This window comes from Eubalaena glacialis, chromosome 9 (genome assembly GCF_028564815.1).
Source record: "Eubalaena glacialis isolate mEubGla1 chromosome 9, mEubGla1.1.hap2.+ XY, whole genome shotgun sequence".
NCBI lineage: Eukaryota > Metazoa > Chordata > Mammalia > Artiodactyla > Balaenidae > Eubalaena > Eubalaena glacialis.
This window is the reverse complement of record NC_083724.1, coordinates 43,937,197-43,961,408: the sequence shown is the minus strand read 5'-3', so window position 1 is coordinate 43,961,408 and position 24,212 is coordinate 43,937,197. Positions and strand designations below refer to the sequence as shown.

Here is a 24,212-nt window from a genome sequence, read left to right as displayed (position 1 = left end):
ATGTTGTATCCTAAAAAGTCATTGCCAATCCAAGGATGTCTAGATATTCTCCCATATTCTTGAAATTTTATAATTTTGTATTATATATGTAGATGCATGGTCCATTTTGAGTTGATTTTTGTGAAGGGTGGTTTTTTGTGTGTGGATATCCATTTAGTCCATCAACATTTGTCGAAAAGACTGTCTTTCTCCATTGTATTGCTTTTGCTCTTTAGTCCAAGATCAATTGAGTATATTTAGAGAAGTCTATTTCTGGACTCTGTTGTGTTCTATTGATCTGTTTTGTCTGTTCTTTTGCCAGTACCACAGTGCCTTGATTACTGTAACTTTATAACAAGTTCTAAAATCAGGTAGTGTCAGTCCTTCACGTTTGTTCTTCTCCTTTAATATAGATCTTCCTCAACTTTCGATGGTATTATGTCACAATAAACCATTGTAAGTTGAAAATATTCTAAGTTGAAATGCATTTAATTCCCCTGATTTACTGAACATCATAGCTTAGCCTAGCATACTTTAAATATCCTCATAACACTTATGTTAGCCTACAGTTGAGCAATATCATCTAACACAAAGCCTATTTTATCATGAAGTGATGAATATCTCATATAATTTATTGAATACTGTACTGAAAGTGGAAAACAGTATGGTTGTAAGGGTACAGTGGTTGTAAGTTTATCAGTTTTTTTACCATCATGATACAAACCATCTTAAGTTGGGAACCGTCTGTATTGTCTTAGGTATTCTGGGTCTTTTGCCTCTCCTTATGAAGTTTAGAATCAATTTGTCAATATACATGAATTGGTTCCTGGAATTTTGATTGGTATTGCATTGAATCTATAGATCGGGTTGAGAATAACTGACATCTTGGCACTGTTGAGTCTTCCTATCCATGAACATGGATCATCTCTCCGTATATTTGGATTCTTGATTTCACTCATTAGAGTTTTATAGTTTTCCTCATAGAGGTCTCGTACATATTTTATTAGATTTTTTCCCTAAGAATTACATTATTGGGGTGCTAATGTAAATAAAAATTGTGTTTTTAATTTCAAATTCCACTTTGTCCTTTTTTGGTGTATAGGAAAGCCGTTGACTTGTATCCTGCAACCTTACTATAATGACTTATTAGTTCGAGTTTTTTTGTTGTTGATTCTTTTAGATTTTGTGCATATATGATCATGTAATCTGTGAACAGTTTCATGTCTTCCATCCCAGTCTGCATCCTAGTATGTATACCTTTTATTTCTTTTCTTCTCTTATTGTATTTGGTAAGACCTACATTACAATGTGAAAATGGGTGGTAAGAGGGGAAGGACATCCTTACCTTGTTCCTTAGTGTGAAAGCTTTGAGTTTCTCACCATTATGATGTTAGCTATAGGTTGTTTGAAGATACTCTTTATCAAGTTGAGGAAGTTCTCTTTTATTCCTCGTTTACTGAGAGCTTTTATCATGAGTGGTTGTTGGATATTGTCAGATGCTTTTTCTGCATCAATTTATATGATCATGTGGTTTTTCTTCTTTAGCCTGTGGATGTGATGGATTATGTCAGTTGATTTTCGAATGTTGAACCAGCTGTTTATCTTGGGATAAATCCTACTTGGTCATGGTGCATAATTTTTTCCACACTGTTGGATTTAATTTGCTATTATTTTGTTGAAGATTTTTGCATCTGTGTTAATGAAAATTCCTGTCCTGTAGTTCTCTTCTTCCCTTCTTCCCTTCTTCCTCCTTCTCCCCCTGCTTTTTTTTTTTTTTTTTTTTTTTTTGGTCTGTGTGTGTGTGTCTGTGGTTTTGGTATTAGGGTAATTCAGGCTTCATAGAATGAGTTAGGAAGTATTTTCTTTTTCTATAGTCTGAAAGAGATTGCACAGAATTGGTATAGTATCTTCCTTAAATGTTTGTTAACATTCACTAGTGAACCCATCTGGGCCTGGTGCTTTCTGTTTTGGAAGGGTATTAATTATTGACTTAATTTCTTTAATAGATATTCAGTTTGTTTATTCCTGTGTGAGTTTGACAGAGTATGTCTTTCAAGGAATTGTTCCATTTTATTAGGTTATCAAATTGGTGGGCAGAGTTGTTCATAGTATTTCTTTATTCTTTTAATGTGCATGATACCTATAGTGATGTCCTCTGTTTCATTTCTGATACTAGTAATTTGTGTTCTCTTTGTTTTTCCTAAGTTAGCCTGGTGAGATTTATAACTTTGTTGATATTTTTCAGAGAACCACTTTTGGTTTCTTTGATTTTCTCTAATGATTTCTTGCTTTAAGTTTCATTGATTTCTGATCTAATTTTTATTATTTCTTTACTTTTGTTTACTTTGGATTTGTTCTCTTCTTCTTTTTTAGTTTCCTAAGATGTGGAAGCATAGATGATTGATTTTAAATCTTCTTTTCTAATATATGCATTCAATGCTATGTTTCCCTCTAAGTGCAGCTTTCACTATAGCCCACAGATTTTGATTAGGTGTGTTGTCATTTTTATTCAGTTCCAAGTGTTTTTTAATTCTTCCTTCAAGATTTCTTTTTTGACTTATTTGTTACTTAGAAGTGTGTTGTTTATTCTCCAAATATTTTGGAATTTTCCAACTATTGTTCTGTTATTGATTTCTGTTTTAATTCTCTTGTGGTCTGAAGGCAGACGTTGTATGATTTCTTTTTTTAAAATTTGCTAAGGTGTGTTCTGTGGCTGAGAATGTGGTTGATCTTGGTGAATATTCCATGTGAACTTAAGAAGAACAAATATTCTGCTCTTGTTGGATGAAGTAGTCTGTAGACATCCATTACATCCAGTTATTTGATGGTATTACTGAGTTCAACTATGTCCTTACTGATTTTTCGTCTGCTGGATCTGTCCATTTCTGATAGAGGGGTGTGAAGTGTTCTAATATGGTAGTGGGTTCATTTATTTCTCTTTGCAGTATTATCATTTTTGCTTTCTATTGTTAGACAAGTACACCTTAAGGATTGTTATGTTCTAATGGAGAATTGACCCCTTTATCATTATATAATGCCTTTCTTTATCCCTGATAACATTTGCATGCTTTGAAGTCTGCTCTGTCCGAAAATTTATATAGCTATCTCTGCTTTCTTCTTATTAGTGTTAACATAATATATTTTTCAACATCTATTTACTTTCAATCTATACGTACTTTTATATTTAAAGTGGGTTTCTTGTAGACAGTGTATACTTGGGTCTTGTTTTTTTGATCCATTTTGGCAATTGTTGTCTTTTAATTGGTGCATTTAGACCATTGATGTTCAAAATGATCATTGATACAGTTGGCTAAAATAATTTTTTTCCAACTAAAAGTTAGTAGGGCTTTACATTTATTTTTTAGACCACATAAATGTGTTCTATTTGCATGTGTATAAAAGTACTTTACTCTTAGCTGTCCTGGAATCGATATTCTTTTTTTTTTTAATTTTTAAAAAATTATTTTTTGACTGCATTGCGCAGCTCATAGGATCTTAGTTCCCCGACCAGGGATCGAACCTGGACCCTGGCAGTGAAGCGCCGAATCCTAACTACTGGACCACCAGGGAATTCCTCCATGTTCTTTTGATGGTTGACTTTTTTTTTTTTTTAATGTTTATAAGTTATTTAAGTTTTAAATGGAAGCTATCTTGTGAAATCTTTTGAACTCATTTAGGAATTTTTTTCCCCAGTGAATTGAGATAACAGAAAATAAGGGAGTTAGAGAACTAAAGTAAAAATGAACTATCTGTGGGAATAAGAAAGGTAAGGAATATGCTTATGTACATCTCAAGGATTTGAGAAGGCCATCTTCTCTGGGAACTCATTCCCAGACAAAAGATGTCAGTTAACTGGTATAATGAAAACTTCCCCTTTTTTCTGAGCCCTGAATTAAATGTGATCTTTGTATTTTGGGAAGCAGATTAAGTATTGTGGCCTGAAAACTTAATCATTGGATATGATTTATACATTTTAGTTCCATACTCTACACTTGTTCTGTAACCTCTGAGAACTTGCATGTGGTGAATTGTGTTATGATTATCTCTTCCTGAAAAAATTATCATACATGGAAGATACAGAGTTCTGCTTTATTATGCTTTTAACATCAAAGTTTGCTCTGGCAGTTGGAAAGAAAAGTAAACCAACTTGATAGTGTTCACCAGTAATCCAGAAGTATTATAGCAGTTGTTAATATTTATGTTTTTTATAATTTTTTGTTTTCCCAAGAGCAAAGGATAAGAAAACCCTTACACACATAATACAAGATATATAATTATCAGTGCACCTATTTTGTAATATATTTGCTTCTGTTTTCTTAGAAAGAGTAGGAAGAAGTGAATAGCACAATTTCTTACACAAAGTAAATGATCAGTAGATAGTTATTCAATGAATGAATAAATGTGTGAAAAAAGTGGAGACCTTCTTAAGGATTGAAATGTGATTAGCATCTGCAGTAGAAGGCTAGCTTCATTGCTAATAAGCTTTTAAATCTGGAGGATTCTGTGGAAATATGTTGTATTTTTTTCCTCAAGAGTAGTATGATTGGTTTGTAGTCCTTTCTTCCAGTGTCTAGTTATTGATTTTGAACAGTCGTAAGTAATTTGCTGATGATAGTTATAAAGACTTTACACAAAATACTATTCTACAGCAGTTTCCTCACTTATCTTCTTAGATTTTGAGCAGAAGCAACAATACAACTAGTAAAGACTGATAATATGGTAATAGAGTTTATTTTAATCTAAACTAATACAGAGAACAATTTAGTTTCTCATCAGTTACCTGATGCTTTTTCTCTACAATTAGGATTTTAGAGATTCTGACAGTTTTCTTTCTAGCTATTTCTGTGACTCAAGACTAGAACCTCTTCATGTCCTTTCATTGTTCCTAATAAACATTCTGTTTTTTCTTTAACTGATTGCTATTTTTTCTTACTTCAGTTCCTATCTAGGTTTAGAAGGGTTAGAATCTTCAGCATTGTGGCATAAGAGAAGGAAATTGTGAGATGAAATTACGTTTTTAGAGTTTAAAATAAAGGAGGAAGGACCTGAGTTGAGTAATACAGAAATCAAGGCCCAGAATTGATATGATACAGGAAATCCTTCTTTTCCAATTCTATAATTATTAATATTGCCTGCATTTATTTTCCATTAGTTTTTCTATGAAAGAATAATTTTAGAAATTATTTTTAGATGAAAACAAGAAACCAATTTATTTGATTACAACACTGGATAACACAATGGAAGATCTGTTAACACTGGAATATGTGAAGGTAAGTAGTTTGATTTATATGCTTGTTATGGTAAGCATACTGCTGAAATATTAAAATCAAGTTTTATAAGTTTAGCAATATTCAGTTTAATCTTCATTCTGATGTGATCGCTATAACTCCTAAAAGTTTAAGATTTTTTTGTTTTGTCATCCTCTGTTAGATACTTGTGATTTATAAACACTTCACATAGCAAGATAATAAGCAGCCCACATTCTAAATAGAAACGACCTGCAGTTTGGCTATTTCCCCCCCATCAGGATGTCAACAAACTTTTCAATCTTGATGAAAAGTGGTATAGGATACAAGATGAGGCTTTCACTTGATTTCCCACCATTGTCTGAAGTTACCTAATTTTCCTGCTGTCAGTGACTCTATTCCTTTCCTGTTGAGTTATGATAACTATTTCATCATTTATTAAGTTTTTATGTGTACTGTGGTCTACATACGATTTAACCCTTGTTTTCATTGACCTGTTTTTATGTAAGTGCCACGTTATTTTAATAATTACAGTACTTAATGCTAAATGAGAATTATATCACTTTTAAGACCATTTTTTACTATTATTGATGTAGATATTTTAGTGTTTTGTTGTTTATGAATTAAACAGCTTTTATATTGTAAAAATGTTCCAAATCTAAAGATACCACAGAGTATTTGATACCTGGCGGACTGTTCCGTCAAAATTTTGTTTTAACATATAGGAAGATTTGGGAAGGATCTTAACAATTGTTTCTGACTAAATGATTGTCCTCTACATGTGATAAAACCTAAATATCTGCTCTTGATAATAAGCAAGATAGTACATAACATTCATTGAATACTGAGCAAATTTGTTCTGGTGAAGCAGTCGTTTGTTTAAGTAATTATATGTATATAAATAGCTGGAAAATTATATAAATGTGTGTTAGGACCATTATGTACTTATATATACATATGTCTTCCTATGATAATCGAACAGATTTGTTTTTTTCACTTTGTGTAGGCTGAAAAGAATTTACCCATAACAATGTTGAAGGACACCTATAACAGTGTTGTGCAACTGATTAAGGTATAGGTGAATAATAATTTATTTTTTAATTAGATACTGTATTTCTAAGCAAATATATTATGAAAATTATTTTATAACTAGAACTGTAAGATCCTTGAGGATAAAAATTGAATATTATAAAGTGTATCCTTTATACCACAAAGAATACAGACAAATATTTGTTGTATTACTAAAATCAGCTTTGTTCTTTAGGTGAATTTTTCCTCTTTGGACATTCATTTACATACTGAAGCACTTCTGAATACAATAAATTATTTTAATAATATCCTTCCATATTCGGAGGAAAAACCAGCCCCAGTGCATATTGCAGAGACTGAAGACAAAGGAGAGTTTATTAAAAAAATACGTATGTTTCTTTAAAATTCAACATCAAATTTTTACTAAGTAGATCAATAAATTTTGGCTCTTGCGTTATTATTATAATATTGGCTTTAGAATTCTATTGCTAGATTAATATTTAGAAAGATTCATTATATACCAGGTTAATTTTAGAAAATAATAGTAACGTGATTATTGCTGAAGAAAAGTGGCTTTTATTTATCTTATCATTCATTTTAGTTGAAGATTATACAGTAGAAGTATTTAGTATAATTAAATTTCGTGCATTTAGTATTATTTAAATTAGAAAAATAGAACTAACAAAATTTGAATAATATGAGAGTATGTTTTTTAATCGGAGTGCTTTTTTAAGCAGTCAAAAGTTGCAAGTTTGATAATAACATGTATCACCCTGTAATCATTAAATCGCAAAAGATTTATGATTTTACAACTACAACTTCTTAGTTTCAAATGTTATTCTCATCTAAGAACTATTTTTGTTCTGTCTCTTTGCATTTGTTTGGCTTTGTTTTCATTGGATTTGATTTTCTTTAGCATTCCTAATTTAGTAGGTAATATATTGCTTGCTTTCAATTTGCAAATCACATTTTCCTCTAGCGTTATCATTGTTGTGATATTTCAGTTACTTTATAAGTATAGTAAGGTAACTACTAAAAGTTTTGTCTTATGTTTTACAATATGACTTTCTTTTTGCAGCTTTAAAATTATCCAAGAATGAAGATATTGTTACCTTACAAATTTTAGCAGAATTATCATGTTTACAGATCTTTATTCAAGATCAGAAACATAACATTTCAGAAATTAAGATTGAAGGTAATAAGATTTGAGGAAAAGTAAATTCAGAACTTTTAAATGAAGGGAAAATAATTTAATAATTTTTTTTCCCTTAGGGCTTGATTCTGAGATGATTATGAGGCCATCAGCGACTGAAATAAATGCAAAGCTAAGGAATATAATTGTTCTGGATTCTGATATAACAGCTGTATACAAAAAGGTATGAATTTGTTTCTATTCATTAACATTATTAAATATAATTGTCCTTTAAGATTGTTCATAGGTATAAATTAAACAGTCATCGGATTTTAGCAGTGTGTCTTAGTAGGTCCATGGGTTTTGAAGTTAAGCATAATTAGGTTCTTATTTTAGCCCTGCTCTTCAGTAGTTGGGTGGCCTAATCTCAGAATCTGTTTATTTGTAAAATGATGATTAAGTATCTCATAAATGAAATTAGTACAAGTGATACTGCTAGAACTTAGTTGTGGAGTGCTTTTGTTGGGGGGTGGGGTAGGGGAGTAGCACATGCCTTATTTACTTTTTATCTTTTTACTATTTTGAAGTATTGTGAACCTTGTAATGCATTTCAGATTTCCGACCAGAGGATATGAAGTCAATTGAATAAACGAGATTTTTTTTTAAAGTTTATTTTCATGGATACTTACTAACATAGCATTATAATGTTAAGAGAGTCCTTTGAACTAGGTGGCTAGTGGTTGAAGGATAGGTCCTTTTATTGTTACTGTGTGCAAGAGAGTAAGGTTCTTGGACTAGATACTGTTGTGGAATTGGACAGGTAATTTTTAAACAATGGAGCATCTGGGTAAGGTGGTATATTTAAAGGAGTGAAGAGAATATCAAATAGTAGGATTAGAAAAGGCTGAGGTACTTGTTGAGTCAGGAAGTCGAAGTTCGGAATGTGACAGGAAGAAAGGAAATAGATGTATAGGCTTAATTAGCAAATAATACTGATGAGATACAGTGATGATCTGATTTTTATGTTAAATAAAAATTCGTATGCCTTATATTTTCTTATTGTGGTTCGTTAGCATGAGGTAACAAGAGTCCCCAAAACATCAAAGGTACGTGGCTCATAGGAATAAAGAACAAGAAATTTTACAGAAGCCATGGTTTGATTTGCTTCCATTGCTTTTATTTGAAAAATTATAGTCTTAGAGCGTTTAGCAAGTAGATTGTCCATTTTATTTGTCCTATTTAGAAAGTAAAGCTAACATAAATAAATGAATCTACTAAAAGTCATACAAGTAGTTAGTAATGGAACTGATATTATAACCTAAGACATTTACTTTTTTTCTCTGTAATTTTATTTTTAATGCATCTTTAAGGTTAAAAATCTAACTTTAAAAGAGCTACAAAATGAAGTTTCTCACTTGTGTCTTCTTGTCCCACCCCGCTTTCCTTTCCATATTTCTTGACTTTGATTCCAATGTATATGATTTTTAAACCAACTACCTTCATAACTCTCCACACGTCAAGGAACCAAAGAGACATAATCTTTTTGCCCTGGATCAGAGCTTTGTAATTTCTGTTCCATGACATACTATTGTGCCCTCAGTGGGTTTTAAGTATAACATATTGAGCCTTTCAGCTTTCTGGGCAGCTGGATAAAGGACTAGAGTTCTCAGATTATTTGACTCTGTCCTGGAGCAGCATTCATTTATACTAGTATCATTGTACAGATACTATTATTTATGTGTGCCATAACCTGAAAAATATTCTAGCTGACCTGACATTCTCATGAAATAAAATATCACTGTAAATTAAGAGTGTTTAAAAATTTATCCAGTTATTAAGCTTGTTAATTCTTGGTGGTAGGTACACCAGTATTTCTAACTGTTTTATACTTTTCTGTCTTTAGTATCTGGCTAATATTGGCTTCATAAAATGAATTTGGAAGTGTTTTCTCATCTATTTTCTGAAAGATTTATGTAGAATTGGTATATATTATGTCTTCCTTAAGTGTTTGATGGAACTCAACAGTGAAGCTGTGTGGCTTTGAGGTTTTCTGTGGGGAAAAATTTTTAATTTCTGTTCCATTTCTTTACTTGATGTAAGTCTAATCAGATTTTCTTGTTCTTCTTGAGTGAGATTTGGTAATGTGGGTCTTTTTTGGAATTTTTGCACATATGGTTTTGTTTCTATTGTTCTTACATATTTTTATTAAAAATTGAGATGATAACAAGCTATTATATAAATTGTATATCCTTGCTTTTTTTCCTCCTTACTCTTCATTGTAGTTTTTAACCTTACATGTTTGCATCCTTAAACAATATATTGCCCAGTTTTGTGGTATTTGGAAATACATGTTTTATTTTGAAATATAGCATATACACAAAAGCAAGTAATATAATGTCAAGAACAACAGTAAAACAAATACCTTTATACCCAACACTCAAACCAAGTAATAGAACATACCCGAGAAGTCACCAGTATGCCCTAATTTGACTTTATTGTACCGTCTCCTTGGAGAGTTAACTATGTACATTTTTTTGTATTTTTAATAAATGTTACCAACTATGTATGAATCCTTACATAACATGTTGTTTCATCTTTCAGTCCCCTTTTTAAAGGATATCATATTTTTTATGTATTTCTTTAGCCTTGCATCTTATCATTCATTATATTTTTGAGGTGTATCCATGTTGATGTTTGTAGGTATAGTTCATTCATCTTTATTACCACTGGTTATTTATTCATTGTTCTGTTGATGGATATTTGGTTTCTACTTTTTTGTTTTTATGAATATTGCTTCTATAACTAGTCTTGTATCAATACATGTCTCCTGATATGTTCTTGGACGTATCTCATGCAAGCATTTTTCAGAGAATCTATTTCTAGTGGCACATGTACTCCCAGGAGCAGTGGAAGAGAGATCTGGTATTTCATTTCAATGCCAGTGCTTGGAATTGTCAGATATTACATTTTTTGAAGATCTGGAGTGTATAATATGGTGTTTTCAGTTTGTATTTTTCTTACCACTAATGAAATTGTACATCTTTTCATATACTTATAGACTATTTATGCTTGCTCTTCTATGAGATGCCTATTAGTTTAACTCAGGTGCCAGTAAACTTTTTCTGTGAATAGCCAGATTGTAAGTGTTTTAGGCTTTGTGGGCCATGAAGTTTTTGTTGCAACTATTCAACCCTGCTCTTGTAGTGTGAAAGCAGTCATTTGTGTGAATGAGTGATTTGGCTGTGTTCCAGTAAAATGGTGTGTTAGTTTCTGCTTTATAACAAAGTGAATCAGCTATACATATACATATATCCTCATATCTCCTCCCTCTTGCGTCTCCCTCCCACCCTCCCTATCCCCCCCAATACCCCCCACTAGGTGGTCACAAAGCACTGAGCTGATCTCCCTGTGCTATGTGGCTGCTTCCCAATAGCTATCTGTTTGACATTTGGTAGTGTATATATGTCCATGCCACTCTCTCACTTCGTCCCAGCTTACCCTTACCCCTCCCCGTGTCCTCAAGTCTGTTCTCTACATCTGAGTCTTTATTCCTGTCCTGCCCCTAGGTTCTTCAGAACCATTTTTTTTTTTAGATTCCATATATATGTGTTAGCATATGGTATTTGTTTTTCTCTTTCTGACTTACTTTACTCTGTATGACAGACTCTAGGTCCATCCACCTCACTACAAATAACTCAATTTTGTTTCTTTTTATGGCTGAGTAATATTCCATTGTATATATGTGCCACATGTTCTTTATCCATTCATCTGTCGACGGACACTTAGGTTGCTTCCAAGTCTTGGCTATTGTAAATAGAGCTGCAGTGAACATTGTGGTACATGACTCTTTTTGAATTATGGTTTTCTCAGGGTATATGTCCAGTAGTGGGATTGCTGGGTGGTATGGTAGTTCTATTTTTAGTTTTTTAAGGAACCTCCATACTGTCCTCCATAGTGGCTGTATCAATTTACATTCCCACCAACAGTGCAAGAGGGTTCCCTTTTCTCCACACCCTCTCCAGCATTTATTGTTTGTAGATTTTTTGATGATGGCCATTCTGACCCGTGGCACAGTTATTTCTTAATGTTATCAACCATCCAGTGAGTTCTCATGTTTCCTTGACTGTCTCATAATTTTTTTCCTTTAGTTTGTTTAGATCAGGATCCAAAGGAGGTCCATACAGTGCGTTTTGATTAATATGCCTCTTAAGTCTGTTTTAATCTGTAAGTTTCTATCTCTTTCTCTTCCTTGCCATTTGTTGCTATCCTATTTGTTTTGTAGAATTTTCCATCAGCTTTTGCTGATTGCGTTCTCATGACATTTAACATGTTCCTCTATTCCCTGTATTTCCTGTAAATTGATAGTTAAATCTCATTCAGTGAGATTCAGGGGTTTTTTTGTTTTTGTTTTTTACAGGGGTTGGGGAGGGCAAGAATACTTCATAGTTGGAGTTGTGTATTTTCAAAGGATGCACAGTGTCTAGCTGTCTTTGTTTTTGTAATGTTAAAAACCAATATTTCATTAAGGATTGCAAAATGATAATATTCTGATTCAAACATTTCTTCTTTATTAAATGGGAGTTTTCACCAGTCTTTATGCTGACATCTTCAAAATTTTGGCTACTTAAAAGTTTATTCCCTGGTAGATTCCATAGGCAGGGCTCATAGTCATAAGAATAGTACTCCACGAGTGTCTATATGTTGTATTACATTTATATTTACAGAGTACTTTGGCTGGATTTTGATTCTTTAGCTTCTATTTTTTTTTCTAGATGATCTTAAACATGTTATTCTGTGTCTTCTGGCCTAGTGTTCAATCAAATTGCTGCTGATGATTCTGATGACAATTTCACTTTCTTTCTCCTAGAAGGACTTGGTAATTTTGCCTAGATACTCAGAGCTGATTGGAAGCTTTGTGTGGGCAGGACTTGGGACAGGTGGACATCATGGTAGATGGTCAGTCAGTAATGTAGTGATTTGATGGCCTCAAAACTTGAGTATCTAAAGTTTTTTTTTTTTCCCCGCTCAGGCCAGTCATTTTCCTTTTAGAAAAGTACTATAAGTATAGACCTGACAGTCTAGATTCAGGGAGCCAGTTGGTTGAAGAATGTGGGGACCTTACATTTCAATTTACAGATTTTTACTTAAAATACCCATTTTTCAGTATGGTGTTTTATTTACCCCTTATCTACACCTGTTGTCTCCTAGGCCACAACCTCTGTGCACTAAACACTGTCTTATAAAAATTTCTTCTCTTCTGTTGGGCTTTAGGGGGATAGTCACAGGTCACTCATGTGACTTATGGAAGATATTCTGTTTTTTATTGATTAATAGTATTGGGGATATTACAGTCTACCTTCCATTAATATTTTACTGCTTTATGTAGTATTGCGTATCTTAACAGTGCTATACTGTCAATTCCTACTTCTTGCCTTTCACAGTATTATTGTAATATATTTTACTTTTGTGTATGCTGAAAGTCCACAATATATACCTACCAATTGGGGTTTAGTCAGTTTTCTTTAGAGCAATTAATTTTTTACAAGAGATGTATTTGCCTTCATTCTAACTATTTCCGGAACTCATTTCTTCATGTACCTTCACAATTCTGTTATTTTTATTTCTACTTGAAGAACTTAATCATTTCTTATAATGCAAATCTGCAGGTTACGAATTATTTCATCTTTTGGCAGGGAGGAGGCATCAGAACTGGAAAAAAAAAAGGCTTTTATTTCACCTTCATTTTCTGAGTGATATTTTTGCTAGGTGTACATAATTTCTCATCTTTATCTGACTGCCTTGAGAATTTGTGTATGGCATGTCTAGGTATATGTAAGTATATTTTCATATTTGTCCTGTTCAGAGTTTTCTGAGCTTTCTGGATCTGTCTCAGTATTTTTTAATATCTTTTCAAATAGTTCTGCTTCCACCTCTCTCGCTTCCTCGCCTCCTCTTCCTCCTCTGCCTCCTCCCTATTCTTCTTCCTCTTGGGTTCCAAAAATTCTTATTACATTCCTGTTAGATATTGTCCCATAACCTTTGGATCCTCTGTTCAACTCTTCCCATTCTTTTCTCATTATGTTTCGTTTGTGTAATTTCTTTTGACCTATTTTTGAGTTCACTGATTTTGTCCTTGGCTCCACTGAATATACTAATAAACCCATTGAAAGTATTCTTCATCTATTACCATTTTTTTTTAATCTTTAATATTTCCCTTTGAGTCTTTTTTCTGTTTTCCATTTCTCTGCTCATATTCTTCAGTCTGTTCATTCATATTTTCCACGTTTTCCACTAGAAGCACTTACCTTAGTAATCATAATAATTCAAAATCCACTGGCTGAAAGTTCCAACATCTATGTTATAAGCAAGTCTGGTTCTGTTGATTGCTTTGTCATTTGTTGTTTATTTTTTTCTTGCTTTTTGGGTTGTTTCGTAACTAATGATTGACTGTCAGACATCATATATAGGATAATAGAGACAGAAGTGAATAGTATTTAAGTCTGAAAGTGAGTGTGCCTCCTTTTTCTGCTAGCCTATTAGCATGGGGGATTGAATCCAGTTAATGGAGAGCTGAACTGGGTTTGAGTTTTCTTGTTTGATATGATTCCCTTCAATATGCCACTGCTTCACATTCCTTCAGCTATATCTTGTGCTTAGGGTGGGGGATTTGTTGTTGGACTGCTGCTTCATACTATGCTGTTTACTTTTCCTCTACTCTTGTACTTCAGAAAGTTCTCTTTCCATACTCTTGGCTCTTTCCTTGATGTTTAGAGTCTACTGCTGCTTTTTCTTAGAGCTTGCCATCTTGATGGTATTTGGGGTGGCGGTAGAGTGGGAAGATGTTTTAGGTAGGCTTGTCAGTTGTCCTAGTTCAGGTTCAGTCTAGCCAGGTCTGTTTCTCCAGGTCTCAGAATTGGGGCATTCTTGGTGATCCTGTCCATCCCTCCCATGGCATTTGACTCAGATCTTTGGTAGCTCCTGTATGGGAGAGTATGCTTTTCTGCTCCAGTAGAAGGTGCTCAATAATGGTCTGGTCCCAGGACGGTTTCTTCCCCCAAGTGTAGAGGGAGTTTTATCTTTGCCTCTGGGGTATAGTATCTTCACCTGTGCTCTGAGGGCAACAAGGTTACTGCCTTTCTGCTAGTTTCTTAAGGCTTCTGTTCTAAGAGAATAATTCTGATGGAACTTTGGGTCTTTTCTAGAGTGGAGGCTTCTCCTGTCTTTGAGGGTTGTACCAAGGAAAGCTTCCTCTGGTATTCCACTCTGGCCCCAGTCTCTCAGGAGCTCCCAGCAGAAAGCACACAATGAAGTGCTTGCAACTAAATGTGAGCTCCTCTTGTGTCTGTGACTCCCAGGGATTTTGTATATCACATTATAAGTTCATAGTCAACCGTTACCATTTTATCTGATTTCTTCTTACCTAGCTTCTATGGTATCTGACAGCTCTTTTCTCCTCCCCTTACCACAGGTGAGCTGGTGCTTAAGGTTCTCTCTTGAAGGTACCTTTTTTCTTTAGATTTTAGGCTGCTTAGTTGGCTTGTGACCTCAGATTTCTAATGGTTTTAAGAAAAGTTATGATTTTGTAGTTTATCTATTTTTGTTTTTCTTGTTCTTGAGGTTTGGAGTGACCATCTCTCCAGCATTCTACATCCTAGGCAGAAGCAGAATCCCTATAGACTTCTGTTTAGTCTCATCTTACGCCTCAACCTTCAGACAACTGTCCTTGATTCCTGAGGTTTTTTTGTTCCATGGTTGGAATTCATTTACTTCTTGATGGTTCTTCAGCCCTCTGCCTTACTTCTAGCATTTAGAGGGTCAAGAAAGCTATAAACTAAGTTAGTGAGTGCTCTGTTTATCTTTCAGAATATTTTTGACATTTCACATCTGCTATTATCTCCACCATTTTTAACTGGTATTGCAGAGCTTGAGACATTATACTGCTGTAGGTAATTATTGTTTGGCAATTGAGATGACTCTTGACAAACTAATAAGGAACAGAAGTATAGTGATAGGAGGAAACTCCTTGGAAGGATCTGGATAATTATTCACATATCTCAAATCAAGAAAATAGATTATATTAAGTTTTGACAGTGACTGAAAAATACATTTATATGGCAGTTCTCAGTACACATGTGTACACACTAAATGAAGATGTGTATTCTGATTTTTTTTTTCTGTTTTTTCCATTAAAAAAATCTTGTGTCAGACCTACTAAATTGATTCCATGGCCCATAAAGGGAGTTGCCACTACTGATTTGAAAAAACTTGCAGTGTAGATTCTAATAAAGAAGTTAGAATTGTTGTCTTATTTGTACCTGGCTTGACTACTTACAAGATTTTCCAGATATGTGTGTATATTTTGCGTTTGCTTTATTTTTGTACTGAAGACATATCATTTCGAAAGTGGATTTTGACAATTAAATTTTCTCTCATTAAGGCTGTTTATATTACTGGAAAAGAAGTTTTCAGCTTCAAAATGGTTTCTTATATGGGTGCAACTGCTGGTTCTGCGTACACAGATATGAATGTGTTTGACAGTCAAGTTAATTTAACTGTTGGTTGCATTGAAGTAGTTCTTGTCACAAAATTTCTGTATTCTGTATTGGTAAGTATATTAATCAGTTTTTTATTTATTCTTTCCTACTAGTTGGAAAGTGTTTGCTGTGCATGAAGCATAGATGAAGCCTTCCTTACTTGATTTTTTTTTGTCCTGATTTTTCAAGATATTCTGGGTACCATATATCATGACTGAAATGTATAGTATACTGTTTATATAACATCATTTTCACATGGGAATGTTCTAGCTAATTGAAATATGTATTTTAATAAACATATTAAATATATTATATATCATATATATGTTATGTATATTAATTGAATTCTTTATTTTATACATGATTGGTTTGAGTGTTTTACCTGACTTCCAGCTCTAACTAAAAGTGCTAAATATCTAATTGAAGTTTGGTTCGGTCATTAAGAAAATTATGTTTTCTATTGCATTCTAGTTCTGTGAATATTTGGGGCTTTGAGGGATTTAGATTTAATCCCTATATGACACTTCCCTGAGGTGTTTAAGTTCTGTTTCTGCCTTTCATAGTTTTTTTTTTCCCCCCTGTGTTTTTCCCTTGCTGTCAGCTGATGTTTTTTGCTGTGTCATACCTGTCTCTATGATTTCACTATTCATTCTTTTAACTAAATTGTGGTATATAAACTAGATAATCAGTTGATTCTAAATAAATAATGTTGCTGTTCTTCTGATCTTTTTAACTGAGGTTATCATGCAGTTTTTCCTATAGCCATAAAAACTTTTTTGTACATAAAAAGTAAAAATGAAAAAGTATTTCTTGTTTAATTTTTTCTAATTTCTTTTTATAACTCAGAAGCATTATATCACTGAGCCCTGTTGTGATAGCTTTATACTCAACAATTATTGAAAATAATTAAAACATGAAATTAATTAAACATGAAAATTAAGTATAATTCTAGGTGTATTTTATATCATTTAGTATTTTTCCCACATTTCAGGAATTAGAAAACTTTAGAGTTCTTGACGGACATATTTTTATTACTGTTTTATCTTACAAACGTAAATAAGCTCTTTGTCCATTGTGGTTGTGTAGGGAAATACAGTGTGATTGTTTAGCCATTAAGGAAAGTGAGATAAAAAGGGAAATAGATGCCAGTGAAACATTGGAGCATCCACATGTTGCTTTGGTCCAGGGACTAGATTTTTACTGTTTTACTGTGTTTCTGTATCTGTATCTTTGTGTTTCTCAACCTTTATTGCAGAGAATTACGGTTTAATATAGACAAGTCAGACTTTGAATAAATAATGCTTAGTTGTTCCAAGGGAAAATTTTTCTTATGGAGGTAAAATCAGAAATACCAATATACATTTAATAGTTTTATTCATTAATGGTAGCCTTAAGAATATAATTCTGTTTTCTTTATAGGCTTTTATAGATAATTTTCAAGCAGGTAAACGAGCCTTGGCTGAGGCAACTGTTCAGGCAGCAGAAATGGCTGCTACTGGTGTAAAAGAACTGGCACAAAGGAGTTCTAGAATGGCATTGGATGTTGACATCAAAGCCCCAGTTGTGGTTATCCCACAGTCTCCAGTTTCTGAAAATGTTTTTGTTGCTGATTTTGGACTAATTACAATGAAAAATACATTCCATGTGATAACAGAGAGTCAGATCAACCCCCCACCCATTATTGATTTGATAACGATAAAGCTGAGTGAAATGCGACTATACAGGTAAGCTTTTCACTAATATATTTATGTAGAATGCAATCTTTTTCTAACTTTTTACATTAAAGGCTTTGGTATCTTGAGTTTTCTGTTTAGAGTGGCACTTAATTTTGTTATAACTGTACTCAATTTTGTGATTTTCTTTTCCCCAAGTATTTTTTGGTGAGATCAATTATAGTCTTCTAGTTTTTAAAAACCTAGGAAGTATTGGAAAATTCCTCATTAGGTAATTAGGAATGCTGTAAAATTTGTTATCTGAGGAAGAATATTTGTACTTATTTGCAGTTCTTTATAAATTATAAGGTTATGGAAGACATGGGAGAATTTCTAATATATTTATTCACTCAGCAAATACAGCAGTACCCAAAGTACTCTATCAGCTTTGTGCTGTGGATCTGATACACTAATTAAAGACACACACACACACACACACACTAACACACACACAGTAGAGTACAATCTTATATATTCACTCTGCATAGGATTAGGAATTAGGGGAATAAGTGAATATCCAGATAGTTCCAGAACTTTTACTGTGCTATTTCTAATCACCTATTCTAGATTTAATGCCCTTTTCCTTTTACAACTTGGATTCATCACTACTTAAACTTGCTCTTTTCTTTCTTTCTGTAATTTTTTTCTTTGATCTCATTCTATTTATTTTTTTCCTTTTTATTTTTGCTGCTTCTCTTTGGCCTCTGGCAGGTCTGTCTCCCTCCTGCCATTCTTTCCATCAACTGAATATTTTTAGAACAGCTTTATTGAGATATAATTAGCATATAATAAATTGCATACTTTTAAAGTATACAGTTTGATAAGTTTGATATGTATACACTTAGGATAGTTTGAGTACAACTGTGTTAATTCTTCCTTAAATATTTGGTAGAATTCACCAGTGAAGACACTGGGGCTGGTATTTGCTTGTGGGAGATTTTTAACTACAATTTCCATTTCTTTAGTAAACTTGGGACTATTCAAATTAATTATTTTTGAGTGATTGTTAATTTTTTCAAGAAATGTGTCTATTTCACCTACATTGTAGAGTTTTATGACATAAAGTTCGTAATATTCTCTTCTTACTCATTAATATCTATATTGATGTTACCTCCCCCATTCTTGATATTTATAATTTATACCTTAATCAGTCTGGCTAGAGGTTTATCAGTTTTATTGATCTTTTTTTTTCCTATGGGACAACTGGGTATCCATTATTTTTTTCCCTTCCAGTTTTATTGAGATATAATTGACATACAGCACTGTATAAGTTTAAGCTGTAAACATAATGATTTGACTTACCTACATCATGAAATGATTACCACATAAGTTTAGTAAACATCCATCATCTTCTATAGATACAAAATTAAAAGAATAGAAAAAAATTTTTTTTTATGAGGAGAACTCTTAGGATTTACTCAGTTAACAATTTCCATATGTAACATACAAGAGTATTAATTATATTTATCATGTTGTACATTATATCCCTAGTACTTATGTATCTTATAACTGGTAGTTTATACCTTTTGACTACCTTCATCCAGTTCGCCCTCCTCCTACCCCTTGCCTCTGGTAACCACAAATCTTATTGCTTTTTCTATGAGTTAGTTTGTTTGTTTTAAAGCATAATTGACCTACAGAACTATGTTAGTTCCTATAACATAACATAGTGATTCAATATTTCTGAACATTTCAAAATGATCACCATGGTAAGTCTCTACCATACAAAGATATTACATGGTTACTGTATTCTCCACACTGTACATTTCATAGCCACGACTCATTTATCTTGTAACTGAAAGCTTGTACCTCTTAATCTCTCACACTTATTTCTCTCCTCCCCCCACCCCTCTCCCCTATGGCGAGCACCTGTTTGTTCTCTGTATCTATGACTGGTTTCTCTTTTGTCACGTTTCTTCATCTGTTTTGTTATTTAAATTCCATATATAAGTGAAATCATATGGTATTTATCTTTCTCTGTCTGATTTATTTCACTTAACATAATATCCTCTAGGCCCATCCATATTGTCACAAATGGCAGGATTTCATTCTTTTTTTGTGGCTGAGTAATATTTCACTGTGTGTGTGTGTGTGTGTGTGTATACACACATACATACATATACACACGCACCACATCTTCTTTATCCATTCAGCCACTGATGAACACTCAGATTGTTTCCATATATTGGCTACTGTAAATAATGCTGCAGTGAACTTATGGGTATGTATATCTTTTCAAATTAGTGTTTTCATTTTCTTTGGATAAATACTCAGGAATGGGATTCCTGAGCGGGGCCAGTTCCTGACAAAGCTGGCTGCAGTATTCAGGGTGTCCCAGAGTTAGTGTCATCCCTGAGATGAGCAGGGCCAGATATTGGGGTGGTTGAGAGTCTCAAGGTGTCCCAGAGCTGGTGTTGGGCCACTGGTGGGCAGGGCTGGGGCCCAGTGGTCCCATGGCTGGTGTCTGCCCACTGAGGGAGTAAGGTCATGTCCTGGAAGGGGGGGTGTGCCAGCCTGCTGATGGTCAGAGCTGGGTCCTGTGGTCTCTTGCTGTAGACCCTGGTGGTCCTAGAGCTGGTGTCAGCCCACAGGTGGCAGGGCTGGGTCCTGGGGCGGCCAGGAGCTCAGGGGGTCATTTGGGAGTTGGTCTGCTGGTGGGTGGAGCTGTGTCCATGCTCAGCTAGCTACTTGGTGTGGGATGTCCCAGGACTGGTGCCTACTGACTGGTGCCTACTCAGTGTTAATGAGCTAGAGGGAGGATTCCAAAATGTTGCTTGCCTGCAGCATTGTCCTCGTGGTTGAATGAGCATCCAGAAGTGGCTTCTGCCAGCGTCTGTGTCCCCAGCGTGAGTACCAGAAGCTTCCTGCTTCTCTGGGAGGCTCTCTAATATCAGCAAGTGGGTCTGACCCAGGCTCCTTTTAAATTACTGCTTCTTCCCTTGGTCTCAGAACATGTGAGATTTTGTGTGCACCCTCTAAGAGTAGAGTCTGTTTCCTACTGCCCTTTGACTCTCCCAAAAGTATGCCCCACTGGTCTTCAAAGTCAGTCATTCTGGGAACTCTAGGCTGGGCAGCCTGATGAAGAGGGTTGTACCCCTCGTTCCTTGGGGAGAACTTCTGCAATTATAATTATCCTCCCATTTGTGGCCTGAGGGTATGGTTCTTTACTATACCGTGTCTACACTCCTCCTACCTGTCTTGTTGTGGTTCCTTCTTTATATCTTTAGTTTTTAAATAGCTTCTTTTCTGCTGGTCTTAAGTCATCCTCATTGATAGTTACTCTGTAAATAGTTGTAATTTTGGTGTGCCCCTGAGAGGAGGTGATCTTAGAGTCTTCCTATTCTTCTATCTTGGCCATTCCCTGGTTATCCGTTCTTGACAGTTCAGTTTTATTGCTCTTAAAGCACCAGCTTTTGATTTTTTCTCTTTTTTTTCTGTTTTCTCTTTCATTGATATCTACTTTGATATTTATTATTCCTTCTGCTTACTTTGGGTTTAATTTTGCTCTTTTTCTAAGTTTCTTTAGGTGGTGGCTCACATGATTGATTTGAACATTTCTTTTCTAGTATAGGCATTTAGTACTAAAATTTTGGAGTTCTTCTCTGTAGCTCTGTCCTCTCTGGAATTTTACCATATGAACTCTAGCTGCCTTGGTTTCCCTGGACTCTCAGGTCTGTCTTCGTAACTCATGGACTTTACTGGTTATTTCTTGGCTTATCCATCCCCCCGCTTTTCCATGACCTTTAAATTATCTCAAAACAATTGAAGTTGGAGCATTAGGGCTCATCTTGTTTTTCCTTGTGTCTCAGTAATCACTGTCCATTGCCTAATGTCCTGTGTCTTGAAAACCATTTTTTAATATATTTTGCATGTGTGTCTTTGTGGGGGGAGGGAGGAATTGTTTCAGGCAGGAGAGTAAATCTAGTTCATGATATTTCATCTTAAGATGGAAGGAGAAATTTCCATCAATTGAATATTTGAGTATTTATTAAGCATGTAATATATCCCAGGCACTGTGCTAGGACCATGAAGTATCATAGTGAGCAGTCTTTACAAGGGATGAATAAATAGTACCTCCCTCATTGGATTGTTGAGATAGGTACTATTTAATGAATTTTATGAGCTGATGCATAAAAACAGGATCACATTTAGATTTTGGAAGGGTTGTAGAAAATAGGTCAAAAGGAGACAAAACTGGAAGTTGAAAGAATGGTTTGCTAACTGTTGGAGTAATTCACGTAAGAATTAGATGTGACTCAGTCTAGGATAAGGAAGTGAGGTAGTAGAGGACTAACCAGGTGTGACAAATCTGAGTAGTAGAATTAAAGGTAACTGATTATTAAAGGGGTGTCAGGGTTAAAAGAGAGTAGTTAAAATAGGCTCCAGCTTGCAGGTTTGTAAAATTCAGCATTTGGTAATAATGCAGTTCAGCGAGATATGACAGAGCAATGCAGAAAAAAAAGTAGAGTGGAGATGTTAACAAGTTCTCTAATGGGCAAAGTAACTTGAAAATGGTTACGTGACTTTTATATGAAAATATCTAGAACCAGATCTGGAAAGCACCTGGATATAGTGTCTGGATATTGGAAAGTGTTTGGATTTCTATATTTGGGAGTCTTTAATAATATTTAGCTAGTTATAGAAGCCATCAAACTGAGTAAGATCACACAGAGAATTTGTAGAGTGGGACATGTGGGGCAGAATACTGAGGAATGTCCATATTTAAGGAATGACAGATGAAAATCCCTCAAAAGAGGTTAAGATGGAGCAAGCAAAACGATGGAAAGGGAACCAGGAGAATGTACTGAAGTAGCGTTGAGGATCATGTTGATGTTGATAACCATGAATTAACAGTATATGATTTTTTTCATGTAGTACTTGATATTTGGTATTTGGAATCCAACAGTCTGTTGGATTCAGGCAAGACAGTTTTTAACAAGCAGGTGTGACTGAAGATAGTGAGACAGGATTTTAAATATTGAAAGTCATGTTGACAGATAATGGAGAGGGAAGAAATTGAAGATAAGAAGATACTGATGGACTAATGGAATATAGAGAGTGGTTTATAAACTGGAGATTCAGTAGTCTCAGAGTCTTCAAAAATGAACACTGACTAGTTATTGATAGATTATAGCAACAATAGAAGGTGGTTAACCTCGATGGTGTTACTCTTAAAGGAGTAGAAGAGAGAGTGGATGAGCATCGTTCCAAATTAAGAAAAATGGTTTGTATCCCTCAACTCTGAGGTAGATAAGAGTGTTGGAGAGAAATCAGACTTTAATAGAGCTTCATGGAAAGCCGGGTTTCGATTAAGATAAGAAATGAATGATACATTTAGTGAAGACATAGGAAAATGTAGAATGATTTGTTTAGCCAAGTCCAGGGATTTCAGAAATTACAGGGAAATATTGAAATGAAAGGCTTCTATTTTAATAATAGGCTATAGACATACAGGAATAATTTAAACCTTTAGGAGGCTTATTAACTTGGAGTTTAAACTGTGTAAAAATCTGAATTTACTAAAAACAGAACATTTATGCATCTATATTTAATCACATCTTGTTTGACTTCAAGAAATGATCTAGACACATCTTCTGTTCAACATAGTATTGGAAGTCCTAGCCACAGCAATCAGACAAGAAAAAGAAATAAAAGGTATCCAGATTGGAAGGGAAGAGGTAAAATTGTTATTATATGCAGGTGATATGACACTATATATAGAAAAACCTAAAGGCTTCCACACAGAAACTACTAGAACTGATAAACGAATTCAGCAAGGTAGCAGGATACAAGATTAACATACAGAAGTCAGTTGCATTTCTTTACAACAACAATGAAATATCAGAAAGGGAATGTAAAAAAAAAAATCCCTTTTAAAATTGCAGCCCCCAAAATAAAATACTTAAGAATAAACCTGACCAAGGAGATGAAAGACTTATATGCTGAGAACTATAAAATATTAATAAAGGTAATTGAAGATCATTTGAAGAAATGGAAAGATACCCCATGCTCTTGGATTGTTAAAATGACCGTACTACCCGAAGGAATCTACAGATTTAATGTGATCCTTATCAAATTGCCCATGACATTTTTCACAGAATTAGAACACACAATCCTAAAATTCATATGGAACCATAAAAGACCCAGAATGGCCAAAGCCTTCCAGAAGAAAAAGAACACAACAGGAGGCATAACCCACCCAGACTTCAGACAATACTACAAAGCTACAGTAATCAAAACAGCATGGTACTGGCACAAAAACAGACATATGGATCAATGGAACAGAATAGAGAGCCCAGAAATAAACCCACACACCTACGGTCAATTAATCTTTGACAAAGGAGGCAAGAATATACAATGGGAAAAAGACAGTCTCTTTGGCAAGTAGTGCTGGGAAAGCTGGACAGCTGCATGTAAATCAGTGAAGTTAGAACACACCTTCTCACCATACACAAAAATAAACTCAAAATAGCTTAAAGTCTTATACATAAGACATGACACCATAAAACTCCTAGAAGAGAACATAGGCAAAACATTCTCTGACATAAATCATACCAATGTTTTCTTAGGTCCGTCTCCC

General features: G+C 34.2%; 1 protein-coding gene across 2 annotated transcripts in view; it reads left to right on the top strand.

The window, feature by feature from the left end:
• Positions 1-24,212, top strand: part of VPS13A (vacuolar protein sorting 13 homolog A) — a 270,364-nt gene that overhangs the window by 122,920 nt on the left and 123,232 nt on the right. For both annotated transcript variants that reach the window (XM_061200327.1, XM_061200328.1), the window contains exons 27-33: positions 5,170-5,249; positions 6,232-6,297; positions 6,490-6,643; positions 7,333-7,449; positions 7,527-7,630; positions 15,824-15,991; positions 17,340-17,644. In XM_061200327.1, the coding sequence (XP_061056310.1) occupies positions 5,170-5,249; positions 6,232-6,297; positions 6,490-6,643; positions 7,333-7,449; positions 7,527-7,630; positions 15,824-15,991; positions 17,340-17,644 (994 nt within the window). The remainder of the gene's footprint in view (positions 1-5,169; positions 5,250-6,231; positions 6,298-6,489; positions 6,644-7,332; positions 7,450-7,526; positions 7,631-15,823; positions 15,992-17,339; positions 17,645-24,212) is intronic.